Source organism: Eleutherodactylus coqui, chromosome 4, assembly GCF_035609145.1.
Source record: "Eleutherodactylus coqui strain aEleCoq1 chromosome 4, aEleCoq1.hap1, whole genome shotgun sequence".
Classification (NCBI taxonomy): domain Eukaryota; kingdom Metazoa; phylum Chordata; class Amphibia; order Anura; family Eleutherodactylidae; genus Eleutherodactylus; species Eleutherodactylus coqui.
In genome coordinates this window covers 131,835,921-131,852,349 of record NC_089840.1, presented here as the reverse complement: position 1 = coordinate 131,852,349, position 16,429 = coordinate 131,835,921, and the positions used below count along the sequence as shown (strand labels likewise).

General features: G+C 47.6%; 1 protein-coding gene across 1 annotated transcript in view; it reads left to right on the top strand.

The window, feature by feature from the left end:
• Positions 1-13,870: 13,870 nt before the first annotated feature.
• LOC136625694 (uncharacterized protein C6orf132 homolog) overlaps positions 13,871-16,429 on the top strand; it is a 48,682-nt gene continuing 46,123 nt past the window's right edge. Inside the window, exon 1 of the mRNA XM_066600116.1 lies at positions 13,871-14,135. Within this exon, the coding sequence (XP_066456213.1) occupies positions 14,009-14,135 (127 nt within the window). The 5' untranslated portion in view covers positions 13,871-14,008. The remainder of the gene's footprint in view (positions 14,136-16,429) is intronic.

Genomic DNA, 16,429 nt, shown 5'->3' with positions numbered 1-16,429 from the left:
GAATCAGGAAGGTCACCAGAGCAGATGTCCCTTAGTTTAGCAAGAAATGGCTTAACCACAGAGAGTTAGCAGTTTCTAAAAAGAATGTGCTTGTCTAAGTCATATGTGAAGTCATAAGTTTTTGTCATATGTGGAGTCACAAGTTTTTCCCTGTTTAACCACAAGTCGCATCCTGCGAGAGCGGCTGGCTATAAAAACCAAGGCATACAGAAAATAAACAGAGAGTTCATTGCTTCAACCATATACTGTGTGTATAGGTCAATGCTTTGTCTCCGGAGCGCTCCTACCTAGGTCAATTTGGAAACGGACAACATCACTGACCAGTCTGTTTGAGCAGACTAACCCCTGACAGTTCTTGGCGCCCAACTAGGGGGCGGGGCTTATCTTTACGGGACATCGCAACCAGTAGACTGAAACAAACTCCTGGCCCGTTGACGTGGACACTGGATCCTGAGACCCCAGACTGAAAACACCGGTGTAAAGGTAAGAGCTTGTCTTACTATTATACAGTCTGGATTCTTTAGATCTGTGTCTCTAACGGACTAGAGGTTAGTTGTTGCCTGTTTCAATATATTTTCTGCCCCGCCCATATTTTAGAGTGAATAGGTTCATTTAACTGTCCTAGACGGAAGAACTCACTCATTGGGACTTAAAGAGTCATGTTGTCTGTATTGGAGATTGAAATAATTGTCATTATTATAGTCTCATTTCTGGCAGTCATATTGTTACTCTGGATCTGTTATAATATTACTAAAAGTTCCCTAAGAGGCGAAGTCTGGTCTCCCCTGAAAGAAAGGCAAGAAAGGCAAACCTGATACCTACCGGATGGTTCACGATTAGAGATGAGCGAACGCGTTCGTCCGAGCTTGCTATTCGTGCGAATATTAGGGTGTTCGGGATGTTCGTTATTCGTAACGAACACCATGCGGTGTTCTGGTAAATTAAACTTTCTTCCCTGAGATGTTAGCGCTTTTTTTTGGCCAATATAAAGACAGGGAAGGCATTACAACTTCCCCCTGCAACGTTTAAGCCCTATACCACCCCCCTGCTGTGAGTGGCTGGGGAGATAAGGTGTCACCCGAGTATTGAAATCTGCCCCTCCCGCTGCTCGCTATGGATGCATTCTATATGCGCTCAATGGGGCCAGCGGCAGCAGCGCTGACCCCATTGAGAACATATAGAAGACAAATCCTTCTTCTCTGGCACAGCTGTAACAGCTGTAGCAGAGAAGAACGATGTTTGCCCATTGAATTCAATGGAACCGGCAATACAGCCGACTCCACTGAATGCAATGGGCTGCCGGCGATCGCAGGATGAATGGTCGGAAAGGGGTTAAATATATAACCCCTTTCCTGCAATTCATCCAGAAATGTGTTACACTAAAAATATATACCGGCGTATAAGGCGACCGGGCGTATAAGACGACCCCCCAACTGTCACCTTATACGCCGGTAATACAGTGGAGCAAAGAATAAAAAGCATTACTTACGTTTTTAGATGATCTGCGGCGCTCCTGCAGGCTGTCACTCCCTCCTGGTCCACGGCAGACAAGCTTTCTCCACGAAAGACTTTAAATCCCTGCCTCCAGAAGCACATGTGCCTTCAGCCAATCACAGCCAATGACAATGATGTCATTGAATGGCTGTGATTGGCTGTGTTTCTGGAGGCGGGGATTTCAAGCCTTGAAATCCCCGCCTCCAGAAACACAGCCAATCACAGCCATTCAATGACATCATTGTCATTGGCTGTGATTGGCTGAAGGCACATGTGCTTCTGGAGGCAGGGATTTAAAGTCTTTCGTGGAGAAAGCTTGTCTGCCGTGGACCAGGAGGGAGTGACAGCCTGCAGGAGCGCCGCAGATCATCTAAAAACGTAAGTAATGCTTTTTATTCTTTGCTCCACTGTATTACCGGCGTATAAGGTGACAGTTGGGGGGTCGTCTTATACGCCCGGTCGCCTTATACGCCGGTATATATTTTTAGTGTAACACATTTCTGGATGAATTGCAGGAAAGGGGTTATATATTTAACCCCTTTCCGACCATTCATCCTGCGATCGCCGGCAGCCCATTGCATTCAGTGGAACATGCTGTATTGCCGCTCCATTGAATTCAATGGGCAAACATCGTTCTTCTCTGCTACAGCTGTTACAGCTGTGCCAGAGGAGGACGATCTTTATGCTGACAGTGGGGGGGGGGGGGGCACTCTTGCCGCTATTGTGGCTTAATAGTGGGACCTGTGAACTTGAGATGCAGCCCACCATGTAGCCCCTCGCCTGCCCTATCCGTCACTGTGTCATTCCCATCACTTTCCTGAATTGCCCAGATTTTCACACATGAAAACCTTAGCGAGCATCGGCGAAATACAAAAATGTTCCGGTCGCCCATTGACTTCAATGGGGTTCGTTGTTCGAAACGAACCCTCGAGCATCACGGGAAGTTCGTTACGAATAACGAACACCCGAACATTTTGGTGTTCGCTCATCTCTATTCACGATCTAAGAGAAATTAATAAGGTGACCATCCTAGAGACACCTCTCGTTCCCAATCCATACACTCTGTTGTCCACCATACCCTCCGGAACCTGTTGGTACACTCTGGTCGATCTTACCAATGCCTTCTTTTCAGTCCCGCTACACCCCGATTGCCAGTACCTGTTTGCCTTCACGTTCCGAGGAAAACAGTACTGCTGGACTGTCCTACCACAAGGGGCACAAAACAGCCCAAATCAATTCACCCAATGTATGATGCTTGTACTTGATGCATGGACGGTCCCACCGGGTGTGGCCCTGCTTCAGTATGTTGATGATCTCCTACTCTGTGCACCGGACAGACCTGCCTGCGTTGCGGCCTCACTCAGCCTCCTTTGTTTTCTTGCAGACAGCGGGTGTAAAGCCAGTAAAGACAAATTACAGTTTTGCAAATCTCATGTTGTGTTTCTTGGTCACTGCCTAGGTCCTGGTACAAAACACCTCACGCCAGAACGTACCAAGGTGGTGGAGGACATGCCACTCCCCCCTCCCATGCTCAGTTGCGGACATTTCTGGGGTTAGTTTCATATTGTCGGCCGTGGATTCGCTCTGCCTCCATGACCATGCAGCCTCTGTACGACTGCCTGAGTTCTAAGCCATTTGCTTTGACCCCGGAAGCCGAATCAGCTTTCCATCAGCTGAAAATACAGATTACCAGTGCTCCGGCACTGGGTCTGCCAGACTATGATAAACCCTTCCAGATGTTCGTGACTGAGATGGCGGGACATGCTACTGCCGTCCTCACACAAGAGCATGGTGACAAAAAGCGCACTGTAGCATACTACAGTGCACATCTTGATGCAGTAGCCAGGGGTTCACCCTCCTGTGTACGAGCAGTTCTGGCCGTACAAGCACTGCTTGAGAAAGCTGAGGTGGTCCTAGACTACCCACTTGTGGTCCTCACGCCCCATGACGTACATGGAATTCTGACACAGGTGAGCCGTAGACATCTGTCTCTTGCTAGACAGATCAAAATGGAACTTGCAGTACACTCTTCATCCAATGTCTCATTTCAACGTTGCACAACTTTGAATCCGACCACCTTACTGCCATTAGGTGACACTGATTCAAATGGGGGAGTAAGTACAGGGGACCAGCTTTTCGCGAATTCCCTGACTGATGAGGAGGAGGCCTTTGACGCAGAACACCAGCACGACTGTGCAGCACTCATGGAGCAGGAGACAGCTGGGTTCGCACATGTCACTGATAAACCTCTCCTAAACCCCCACCTTGAAATGTTTGTGGATGGATCACGATACCAGAATGAGATGGGCAGATTTGTGACTGGGTTTGCGGTAGTATCAATGAATGAAGTACTGATAGGCCGCGCCTTGCCCCCACATATGTCAGCACAGGAAGCGGAACTGTGCGCTCTGACCGAGGCCTGCAAATTAGCCCGGGGAGTCACTGCTAATATCTACACGGACTCCAGGTATGCGTTTGGCGTTGCGCATGACTATGGGCCGATTTGGCGCGCGCGAAGCTTCCTAACAGCTCAAGGCAGACCGATAAAGAATGGTGAGGCAGTAAGTAGTTTAATGTCAGCTATCATGCTCCCAAAGCAGGTAGCCATAATAAAGGTAAAAACACACACCCAAGGGGACTCCTTGGAAAGCAGAGGCAATGAGAAGGCAGACGGAGCAGCTAAGGCTGCAGCCCTGCTGGACTGGAGGACACCCGTGTGCAGAGTTCAGACCAGGTCCTGCCCAGCTGGGGAGGATCCTGATCCCCCTGCCAAGGACCAGACTCTCTGTGTCCCACCACAGAAGGAGGTGGACCTACTCCCCTTAGGGAAAGAGCAGGAGCGCTGGGTAAGTGCAGGGGCAGTAAAAGGAAATGAAGGTTGGATAATGGGTTCCCGTATGTGTTTACCTGCGGCTGCCTATCCTAGTATGGCCCTTTTGGCTCATGGAAAGGTGCACGCCTCTCGTAATGCCATGGTAGCCCTGGTGGAGAAAATGTGGTACGCTCCGGGATTTGACAGGATGGCAAAGGCATATGTCAAGGCTTGTGAAATCTGTGCACTACACAACCCCGGTCAAGTAGTAAAGACCCCTCGGAAGTGCACTCCGCGACCTTTGTACCCCTTCCAGAGACTACAGATAGATTACATCCAGCTGCCCAGGTCAGGAAGGTATGAGTACGTTCTGGTATGCGTTGACCTCTTTTCCGGGTGGGCCGAGGCCTACGCGGTCCCGAAGGCCACCGCCCAGGCCACTGCAAAAAAACTTGTGTCAGAGTTGGTGTGCAGATTTGGGGTACCAGAGACCATTGAGAGCGACCGAGGTACTCACTTCACTGGAGAGGTAATGAAGGAAGTCATGTCCGCCTTAGGAGTAGAGCAGGCATTTCACACCCCCTATCATCCACAGAGCTCCGGAAAAGTGGAAAGACTCAATGGCACCCTCAAACTTAAGATACAGAAAGCCATGGTTGAAACAGGAAAACCTTGGCCCGAGTGCCTACCTCTGGCCCTCTACTCAGTACGGACCACGCCAAATAGGAAAACAGGACTGTCTCCTTATGAGATTCTCTTTGGCTCCGTGCCCAGGCTAGGACTGTATCACCCACAAGCTCTATCCCTGGGTCATGATAAAGTTACTTCCTTTGTGCAGGACTTATGCCAAAGACTAAAAATAACACACAACCTAGTTTTCTCTTCTATTCCAGACCCTGATAGCTTGGAAGGTTCCCACTCTCTGAATTCCGGAGATTGGGTGGTTGTAAAAAGACACGTCAGGAAATCACTGGAACCTCGCTTTGACGGACCATACCAGGTACTGTTAACCACTCCCACCTCGGTCAAGTTAGAAGGCAAACCCACTTGGATTCATGCCTCACACTGCAAGAAAGTTCCAACGCCTCAGCACCACGAGGGGGGTGGAGAATAAGCCCAACCCAGGGTGGGGGAGGAGGATGGCAACCTGGACACCAGCATTGATAGTCTGGATAGGTGTATTATTTACCCTTTGTCTTCTTGGACTACTCTCTTTTCGGGACAACTCCTCACCAACTGTCAATGTAAGAAGAAGATGGACTGTTTGGGCGGAAGGACACCCCAACATGTGGGAATATTTTGCAAAAGACGTACTGAATATCTCCCACATGTGCATGCCCAACCTTCGGAGTGGGGAAGATATTTTACGGACTTGCTTACTGTCTATCCCCACCCCAATAAAGACACTTCGCGATATATATTCAATAGTGCATAACGATAGTGATGTGGAAGAGAGCAATGTTGTCCAGGAAAATACCTTTCTTAATGTATATGAATATTGTCCCCATTGTGATGCGGTCGAACATACACTTTGGTCAAATATGACTCGTTTCCGAGTCAGGAATGTCGCTCCGGCTGAGGTATGCTATAACTTCACGTGTAATAAAGAACATATGGGAGGTTGTGCGCAGAGAACCAGGGTGACTAGTGATTCCCAGAGACTCTGTAATCGCACAGTCGAGCAATGTAGAAAGGTACAGACTCCTATGCTCTGTAACCACACAGTCCGAAGCCCCAGCCATTTTAGGCACGTCAAATTACCATTAGGCTGTGTCCTGTCCTGCGGTAACCTGACTTACACATACATCCCTGGTAATATCTCTGGTGGGCCGTGTGCACTGGCCAGATTAAGTATACTAATGTACCAAAAACCTAACAGCCCACAACTCACCAAAAGACGAAAGAGGGAGGTAGAAGGACTGGATAGCAACTGTGAAGGACCACCCACTCTACTTAGCTACACAGAACATACGGCACTGGCGGTCAGTATTGTGGGTGTTCCCGGGTTGGCACAATATAACGCAAGAGTAATCAATGGATTAGCATGCGATATGGTAAAGGGCCTGAATGCTACATCACAGGCCTTGGACCTTCTCCTACTAGACATACAAGGAGTCAGGAAAGCAGCTTTACAAAATAGAGCCGCCATAGATTACCTGTTGCTCACAATAAACCACGGATGTGAGAAATTTGAGGGGATGTGTTGTTTCAACCTCTCTGATCACTCAGAATCCATTCACCAAAAGATCAATACCTTGGGAAAAATAGCTACTAGCATAAAACAGGATAAAGATCAGGGATGGTTTAGTTTTCTTAACTCTGCAAATTGGTTTTCTGGTCTGGGAGGATGGTTCATGGGAATCCTACAAAGTATAGTACAGATAATTGTCATGCTGTTGTGTATATATATAGTAATCAAAGTCATAATCTCTTGTGTGGGCAAATGTACGGCAAAAGCATTTTCAGCCCCTGTGTAGACCGACCCCTGCTGGATGAAGGCAGACATACTGTCCAGGGACCTGACTAGGCCGTCAGCGCCATCGGGCGATAGAACTGGACCCTGCGTGTGTCTCCCTGATTCCAAAATGGGGGAATGATAGGGGCTAAAAGGGTTAATATATGTTGCTTAGCAATCAATTTTAGGAAAATGGATATATACTGCGATATTTTATGTGTAAGAGAACTCATGACTATTTTGAGGAACAAGCCTGTGGTTTCCTGTCTTGAGTTCTACACCTGACCTGAGTGGAATCAGGAAGGTCACCAGAGCAGATGTCCCTTAGTTTAGCAAGAAATGGCTTAACCACAGAGAGTTAGCAGTTTCTAAAAAGAATGTGCTTGTCTAAGTCATATGTGAAGTCATAAGTTTTTGTCATATGTGGAGTCACAAGTTTTTCCCTGTTTAACCACAAGTCGCATCCTGCGAGAGCGGCTGGCTATAAAAACCAAGGCATACAGAAAATAAACAGAGAGTTCATTGCTTCAACCATATACTGTGTGTATAGGTCAATGCTTTGTCTCCGGAGCGCTCCTACCTAGGTCAATTTGGAAACGGACAACATCACTGACCAGTCTGTTTGAGCAGACTAACCCCTGACACCTGTCATCTGGTCTCGGGGTATGGGAGAACTGCAGGCCATTGTAGGACAGTGCAGCAGGGGAGGTCGTGTCAGACTGCTGTATCCACGTTTCTGTGAGAGCTAGCAGGTTTAGAGATTTAGCAGTAAAAATGTCGTGGATAGTGGGGAGTTTATTACATGCTGACTGGCAGTTCCAGAGTGCACATTTAAAGGAGTCAGGGGAGGGTATGCATGGGCTAGCAGTTGGGCTTGGGGATTTTATTAGTGAGCCCGGTAGGGGGTAATAGCTAGGAGCAGTGGAGGGCGGGCCAGGATTGGGAGAGATATCCCCAGCAGCTAGTAACAGCAGAATAGTTAGGGTTAGCAGATGATTAGGAGATTTATGAGGAAGACTGTTATTTTTGTTAGTGGCACTAGGGGGTTTGAGGCTAAGCAAGAAGGTAAAGAGTGCATGCGAGCTGTGCATAGGTGAGGACAGGAGGGGCTAATGTGAATAGAGTGCCCCAGAGGTTGGCACTTGAAAGAGGTTCTGAAACTGAGAGCAAGAATGAGAACAGAAGTGACAACAGTAGCGATAGCTTTTAAGTGTAAAGCATTAAGGCAGAGTTTGTGGCCTACCTGTCGAACTGCCATGATTGAACTGTATCATACTTTCTCAGCTCATACTTTAATACAGCTCATTCGCGTGGCAGCCACCCGCGTGGCATGCAAGCTTACACTGATATTATAGTGAAAGTTTAAGGTACGACTAGGAAACAGCTGGGAGTGGCTAATCAGGTTCCAATTGACTAGCCAGCTGACTTTAGCATTGCAAACCTAATGACCAAAAGGGGGGGGGGAGTGAAATGTATTGCTCTCCTTAGATAAGGAAAGCATCTCTGCAAGGATGGGTGAAAGATGCCATTTGGGGGAGGTGGATGGCAGAGGTGACTAAAAGTAAAGTTTCATTTACCGATGCAAACAGATGAAATGCAAAATACACAATTCACAGCAAGCAGCACAGAGGATTTAAAGGGGTTGTCCCGCGCCGAAACGTTTTTTTTTTTTTCAACCCCCCCCCCCCCCCGTTCGGCGCGAGACAACCCCGATGCAGGGACGTACAGAAAGCTTACCGGAGCGCTTACCTTAATCCCCGCGCTCCGGTGACTTCTATACTTACCTGTGAAGATGGCCGCCGGAATCCTCTTCCTCCGTGGACCGCAGCTCTTCTGTGCGGTCCATTGCCGATTCCAGCCTCCTGATTGGCTGGAATCGGCACGTGACGGGGCGGAGCTACACGGAGCCTGCATTCTGCACGAGCGGCTCCATTGAAGAGAGCAGAAGACCAGGACTGCGCAAGCGCGGCTAATTTGGCCATCGGAGGGCGAAAATTAGTCGGCACCATGGAGACGAGGACGCCAGCAACGGAGCAGGTAAGTAAAAAACTTTTTATAACTTCTGTATGGCTCATAATTAATGCACAATGTATATTACAAAGTGCATTATTATGGCCATACAGAAGTGTATAGACCCACTTGCTGCCGCGGGACAACCCCTTTAAGCAGAGGGTGATAGTTGGAGTTCAGCTTGGAGTGGGATGGTGCAGAAATGAACGTACCGATGCAAACAGATGAAATGCAAAATACACAATTCACAGCAAGCAGCACAGAGGATTTAAGCAGAGGGAATGGAACCCAGACCGTAATTGTTGCCCTAACTTGTAATTGTGGCACAACAGCTTTAAAGGGTATGAACCCTCTAGGAAGCCATGCAGTATGCCCTATTTTTCATTTTGGGAGACTCCTGGGAATGGCGGAGAGAAGTAAAACACTGTTTCCTGTGCTTACCTCCTGTTTAAACGTGTACAAGCTGATGTTACAGTATTGCTATTTCCTAATATAATATTTACAGTATAACTAAATCATCCAAAACCGAGATGAGGGAAACCACAGGAGAATCGGATTCCCCGTGGCGTCTGCGCAGCACATAGACGCTGTGTATAGCTTGCAGCCACGCTCCTCGGGCGACCACAGGAATCCGGTTAGCCCTCAGTTGTCTTCTTCTGTTTTTAGATTGTTCCAGCCTGCAGCTACAGAAGGTACATTACATTAAGGCATTACTTACATTAGCCCTTCTGCTCATCGGGAGCTTTCAGCTCGCCTTACACATGAGCCTTTGCACTTTTAGGCCTCTTTTAGTCTTTTTTTCTGGCATTTTAAAATGCATAAAAAACCTCCTGCCCTTTTCCCCATATAACGTGCTTTTTTATGGCTTCTTAGGGGCATATTTTTTAAGCCAGTGTCGTTATTGTACTGCTGTTTTTAAAATCCTATAGAGAAGCCTATGGAAAAATGTCAGGAACAAAACGCCATAGCTAGAGCATTAGCGGGACAGCGCCTGATGCTGATGACACGGGCCCAGAAAGACTCCATATCTTGGTGTCCAGACCGAATCGGAAGAGGTTTATACACCACAGATCCAAATAAAGATTTTGCTTCCCTGGACAACCCCTTTAAGTTTTCGCCGCTTCTGCCTCCTATAGTATCCTACCAAAAGTAATTGGACACCTGAGCAAGAAATGAACATATACTAATATTAATGGGAAAGAACATGACGGCTGGTACTGTCAAAGATGACACGTGCATGGATATCACACAACTGAAAGAAGCAGTGCAAAACCGAAGAACATGGGGGGAGCTTACCTTTAGGGTGGCCGAGGGACATGAACGACTAAATGGCTAACAACAACAATTTCAGTAGTATCTTCCTTTGGCTTTAATTACATTGGATACTCTCCGTCGCATATGTTCTACTAATGTCTGATACATTTCAGCTGATATATCCCTCCAAACATCCTGCAAACGTCCGTTGAGTTATCTCAAAGAAGATGCATCAGTCCATCTAAAATGGTGAAAGGAGCGTCGTCATTGGACAATTAAGCAATAAAAGAATGTTCAATGAAGTAACAAATCACATTACTCCATCTTCAAATCAGATGGACGAACCTGGGTGTGGAGGATCCTGGGGAACGCCTTTTGCCTAAGTGTGTTGGGCCAACAGTTAAGTACGGCGGAGGTTTCGTTATGGTCTGGGGATGTCTTACTCGGCATGGTCTCAGTCTGTTGGTTGTAGTAACAAGAACCATGAACACGGAAATGTACCTTGACGTTCTAGTCAATAATGTGCTGCCGGCAATCTGGTAATACTCTGGGAATGGTCAGCCATACTTCCTACAAAACAACGTGCCTTGTCACAAGTCCAATGCTGGTTTACATTAGTTTGAGGATATGAATGTTGTACAATTGGACGGGCTGCACAGAGTCCCGACCTGAACCCTACCGAACAGATTTGGAACAAACTGGAACATGAGGCCAGGAAATATGGGCCAGGAAACAGTGTCCATTTTCTTTGAGAGAACTCGCAAGATGTTTGCAGGATGAATAGAGGGAAACACCAGCATCAGACATTAATACAAAGTATGCCACAGAGCAGAGGCGTAACTTGAAACTCCTGGGCCCCAATGCAAAACTTGTAACAGGGCCCCCTATATGGAGAAGAGAGGCCTTATGGGCCCCCTAAGGCTCCTGGGCCCGGGTGCAACTGCATCCCCTGCATCCTCTATAGTTACGCCCCTGCCACAGAGAGTATCTTGTGTTATTAGGTTCAAGAGAGCTCCACTCAGTAATAACATATGGAAATAAATGCTGCGTTTGACTCTTGCTCAGGTGTCCTATTACTTTTGGCAGGATAGTGTATGTTGTCGCACAAACAGGGCTTAATGACACTGGCACTGCCTCTACTGGTTCCCCCAGTCATGTGACTGATCAAGTGATTGCCTGGATGGGGGAATAACCTGCTGCTGGGTTCAAGGCCACTTTCCCATGGCAGAATTTTAGTAAATATTTTGCACAATTTTGTTAGTCGAAAAGAGATGAAAAATATAATCAAAAGATTTACACGGTAGATTTACCAAGGCCAGGTTCACACGGGCGAGCCCGATACCGGACTGATTAAAAAATGCATCATTTGTGAAATTGGGATTTTCATGCATGTGAAACAAATCACAAAGGTTTCCCATTGACTTCAATCTGAAACCTCACATCACACTTACATGCAGATCACGTGGCATGCGAGTGCCATGCGATGACTTCTAAGGCCCCATGTAAACAATGGGCAAAGCGTTCTGAGGGAATGGCCAAAGATAACACATGGTGCGAGGAAAAAACATTGCTTGTGTGAAGGAATCCACTCAAAAGAATGGATTTCATATACGTGCGAGCTTTGTGTGCATCGCACAAGACTTACGCAGGAATATCACTCGTGTGAAGAAGCCTGAAACACTCCCTGCAGACGGATCTCTGCTGTCAGCCTATCTGACAGAAAGGGCTGACCGCGGAGAATTGCGGCAATTCGCAGCATGCGAGCGGTGAATCTCAATGCTCGTGGACGGGGGGGGGGGGGGGGGTTGCGCCCGTGGACAGGCAGCCTTAGTGTGGTTTCACTTATGGCGTTTCAAAGGGAAAACAAAGCATTTTTTCTGATGATTTTCTTTCCATTTTGACAGAACATTCTGCGGCCGGGTGAAAGTTGGAGATCAATAAGGAAACATTAAACACACTGCCAACACGGCATTTTTTATGGTTTTTTCCTACAATCGCGGCACGGTTTGGCATTTTTGCATTAGCTTCTCTGCAGGACGTGAAAATACCTGAAAACAGAAAACATATTAGAAATAGTTTTTTTTAACATGAGTTTTCTAATGTAAAATAATACCACCAAAAAAGCGTGTGAAGAAAACCCGCGGTCGCCTTCACACTAGATGTTTTCTTGCGCATTTTTTAAACACAATTTTGCTGTGTTTTATTAACGTGCAAGTTAATAGGACTTTGGAATGTTAAAAACGCATCGCATGAAAACCGCAAGCTCGCGCATTGCAGTGCAATAAAAAGGAGGCTCCATAGGGAAGCGTGGGCAATACAAAAAAAACGCAAATCGCAGAAAGATAGGACAAAATGCGACTTTTTTCCACACAATATGAGTGAAAGCATTGCAAATATAAAGTAAACCATTGACTAGCATGGGTTTCATAATTCTGCTTCTTCACACGCTCTTGCATTGCGCGACACGAGAGATACACGCGTGGCGTGCCAGCAAACACGGACATGTGAGCCCGACCAAAGTCATATAATAGGAAGAGCTCTCACAATGGCTGCCATCTGATTTCCCAGACTCCGGGACAGCAAATCTGGCACATCGCTGCAGCAATATTGGTGCATGTGATGGTCTATATCGTTAGGGCCGGCGGTGTGCAGGCAAATCGCCACGTATGGCAGTGATTCTGTACTGCGCATGACAGTGTATCTCACGCACGCCGTCAGAGCAGTCTGACTTCTTTTTTTTATTTCCTGCGTATGTACAGCGCTTCTTATATGCCCGAACAGGACAATGGGATCTATCGCGCGAAATACGTGGTAAAATAGAACATGCCGCGTTCTTTTTTACGCGTTTATTATATGTAATGCATATGCGCAACTATGAGTCAATGAAAATGAACGTGATACGCAATGAAATCACGCTCGTCTGCGTCCGCCCTTAGGGCGCCTTCACACTGGCCATTGCAGTTTTGCCACAGGAAAATCATGGCGAAATCGTAACAGTGCTCATGAGACGTCTGAGCGTCAGTAATGATTTTTTTTCAAAAACATCGCTGCCGCTCGTGTTTTATTGCGTGTTTTTGTCGTGATAGACAATAGAAGTTTCTAATGTTAAAAATGCATCACACAAAAATCGCAAGTTTGTGCGATGTGATAAAATGGGGGCTCCACGGTAAACATGGCAGACTTGAAAAAAAACCGCAGGGAGATAGGACATGCAGCGTTTTAGTTTTCACTCCACATCGCAGGAGTGAAAACATCGCAAATGGGAATGAAACCATTGAAAGTCATTGGATTCATAATTCCGTGTTTTAACTCAGTCTCAAATTACTAAAAAAATGCACGATTTTCTCGCAAGTGTGAGCCCGCATTTATAGCGTCGAGGGAAAAGCTGGGAGAGCGCCCTGTGGGGCGGCATTCACACGTGCGAGCGCGATATCAGGCTGAGATAGCCGTTCTGATATCTGGCTCGCGTTTTTCATGGCGATGCGAAGCCTTTTTGATTCAAAAGCGCACGGCGACCTTCTGTGAAATAGTGATTTTCTCGTGAGCGCCATACGGGGGTCCCACTGAAAGCAACGAGCGAGGCGTTTCCGGAGGGAATGTCCAACGATAGAACATGGCTGTGAGGAAAGGGGCGCTAGTGGGAATGAAGCCTTACAAACAACGGGTTTGGTATCCACGCCACTGCATCGCTGTGTGAACAAGCCCTAATGACTCCTAGGCTGGGCATCATGAAGGTTACCCCTGCAGTAAAGGAGAGGCGGCGCCCGGCTGAGCTGCCAGGTGAGAGGAATGTCACCGGGGCGGTTTGTGAGGAGGAGGAGAATCACCTACCAACAGGAAGAGCTATTTACCTGCGGGAAGGTGGCTCCGGCTTCATCTCCTCCCGCCCGCGCCTACAGGGACTGCACGGCAGTCCGTCAGGAGAATGCCCTACTAGGACCAGCAGCACCTCCACTCTGCAGCTGCCAGGACGGCGCTACACCATGAAGAAGAACAGCTCCATGCAGGGGACCCTCAACAGGCTGTTCGGGAAGAAGAACGCCAATAACAACTCGCTGTATGCCAACCCCCCGTCATGGATCCTACCGCAGGGGGACAAGGACTACACAGGTGAGCGGCGGGCGGGAGGCGCTCCGACAGGTGCGGGGACGGGACTCCTCAGCAGCCCTGACTGAAACCTGCCGTCTGGAGTGCCGTATGTTCTCCAGCTGTTGTAGGACTACAATGCCCAGCATGTGCTGGGGCTTCTGGTTCCACAGCTGGAGAGTCCCTGAATAAAGACAGCTACCCTCCATTATACCTGTGGCAGGCAGGGTGTCTGAGGGGCTAGGGGCGCGTTCACACAGCGGTACTCGCACGCCTATTATATAAAATTATTTATTTTTATGGATTCGTTTTAGACAAGTGAGATCTAAAATATATATTGTTCTGCGAGAAAGAACGCGCCGCGATTTATTTATCTTCAGGCGTTGTTTCGGAAGGCATCTCCTGTTGTTTTCAATAGTGCCATAAAAGACATCGCCTGGCACACACATCCGAGCGCCATGTTTCCCATTGAAGTCCCGCTTGGATCCTCCAGCGCACGTGACAATCATATATTGACCGGAGTGATAAAGCCCCAGGTTTCTCTGCCCGCTGTGGTGTTTCCCGTGACTGTAGCCTCAGGGTATGGTCACACAGACATACGCGCGTGTTTCGGTCCACGGATGCGCAGTATATTCGTGGGCCGACATGCTCCGGTTTGCGGTTTTTCTACCTGGCGGCAGTCTTTTACTGCACGTAGATAAGGATGCCTGAATCCGCATTGACTTTGTTAGTAAATGGTGTCTCCGCAGGCTTCTCTTGTATTTTGCGCATATTAACGCACACCCATTGGCTTCTATGGTGTATTATACGCAGCATGGTGGCTCGTGCCGTGTAATTTTATTTATTTTTTTATTTTTACACAATTGCAAAAAAAAAAAAGTGCTAAAGTGAACAAACCCAATGAAATGAATGACTGTCTTCCACGCTCCCGTCTAAGCGAGGCCTGACTGGGACGGTCGCGTTCACCTTGGCGGCAAGGATCCATTTTCCTGCTCCCCTCGAGGTGCAGGAAATGGGACTCTCCCGGCCGAATGTGTCCGTCTTATGATGGAACTGAACACACCCTGCTGACTATAAAGGGGGTCCGCGTGGTCTCCGCTAAGCTGCCAGGCATGTTACCGGAAGGAAAATGGCTGACTGCAGCGCTATTTCTGTGTTTTGTGGCAGATCTGCGATGGAACCAGTGCGGAGGCGAGCAGCGGACATAGTTGTCTCTCCAGGATGTAGTTTGTACTCGCATGGGATTATAGGGAGTTATAGTAATTTATCAGTGTTTTATGACCGCTTTCTGAAGTAATTACACTGATATAATTGCATTTTTCCTCTAATCGCCATCTTTATGACGCCTGCGGCCTCTCTTCTACCAACTTCCATAATTTCCATTTGTCTGGAGGCATGATAGTCTCTGTGCTGCGTGGCACAACCCAGGTAAATAGACATTGGGATTTGGCATATTGGTTTTGGTTCACTTGTAAATATATCCTAGCGAATGCTCTGGGGATGTAATAGTGTCCTCTTATTACATGGCAATGCTCTTCAGATCATATGGATGCCATTTTGCCAGTGTGCGATCCTGTGGAATCATATTGGTGACCCGAAGCATTCAGTATTTTTGCGCACTTCGCATCTCCTTCCATCACCGGATGTGTCCCAGTGTGCAGGTGGAAGTCATTGGGGACCTTTCGCACGGGATGGAATTAGTCCGCACGGACTTCTGTGTCACAATCTTCTCCCTAAGGGGCTTGAATTCCATACTTGATAAAATCTGCGCGGCTTTACTTCAAAACCGCATGTATATTCTGCTGTGGAATTAAGGACGTCTTGTGGAATTGTTGCGGACTTTTAACAGACAGGAGATGTAATTCCACAAGGCTGCAGGGAAAAAACACAAGGAATTGTAAAGGACATTCCGCAGTTAAAAACGCAACGAAATCTGCACTAATTGACAAAACCGGCATCTGCGCCGGACATAGTTCATGGAGGCAAAAGTTTGCACTGAGTCATGCACAGTTGCGAATACACCTGTGTGAAGCTACCCTAAAAAGGGGGCGGGGTGTCACACGAGCTGATTTGAATTGCGGATTCCGTGATCACCGTCTGCGAGTATGATACGCAGACATTGACATGTATTGACTTTCCCCGTTTCTCGCTCACTCTTATGGGCAGGAATTGTGGTTTCCGCGAGCAGAAGACAATCATAGCGTGCTGTATTTTACCGCAGATTACATGCGTATGAACTCCTTTCATCTTTATGGATGCGTTTGATCTGCGGTGCATATGCATTTAACACTGCGTATGGATGCGAGTTCGTTCCCGCG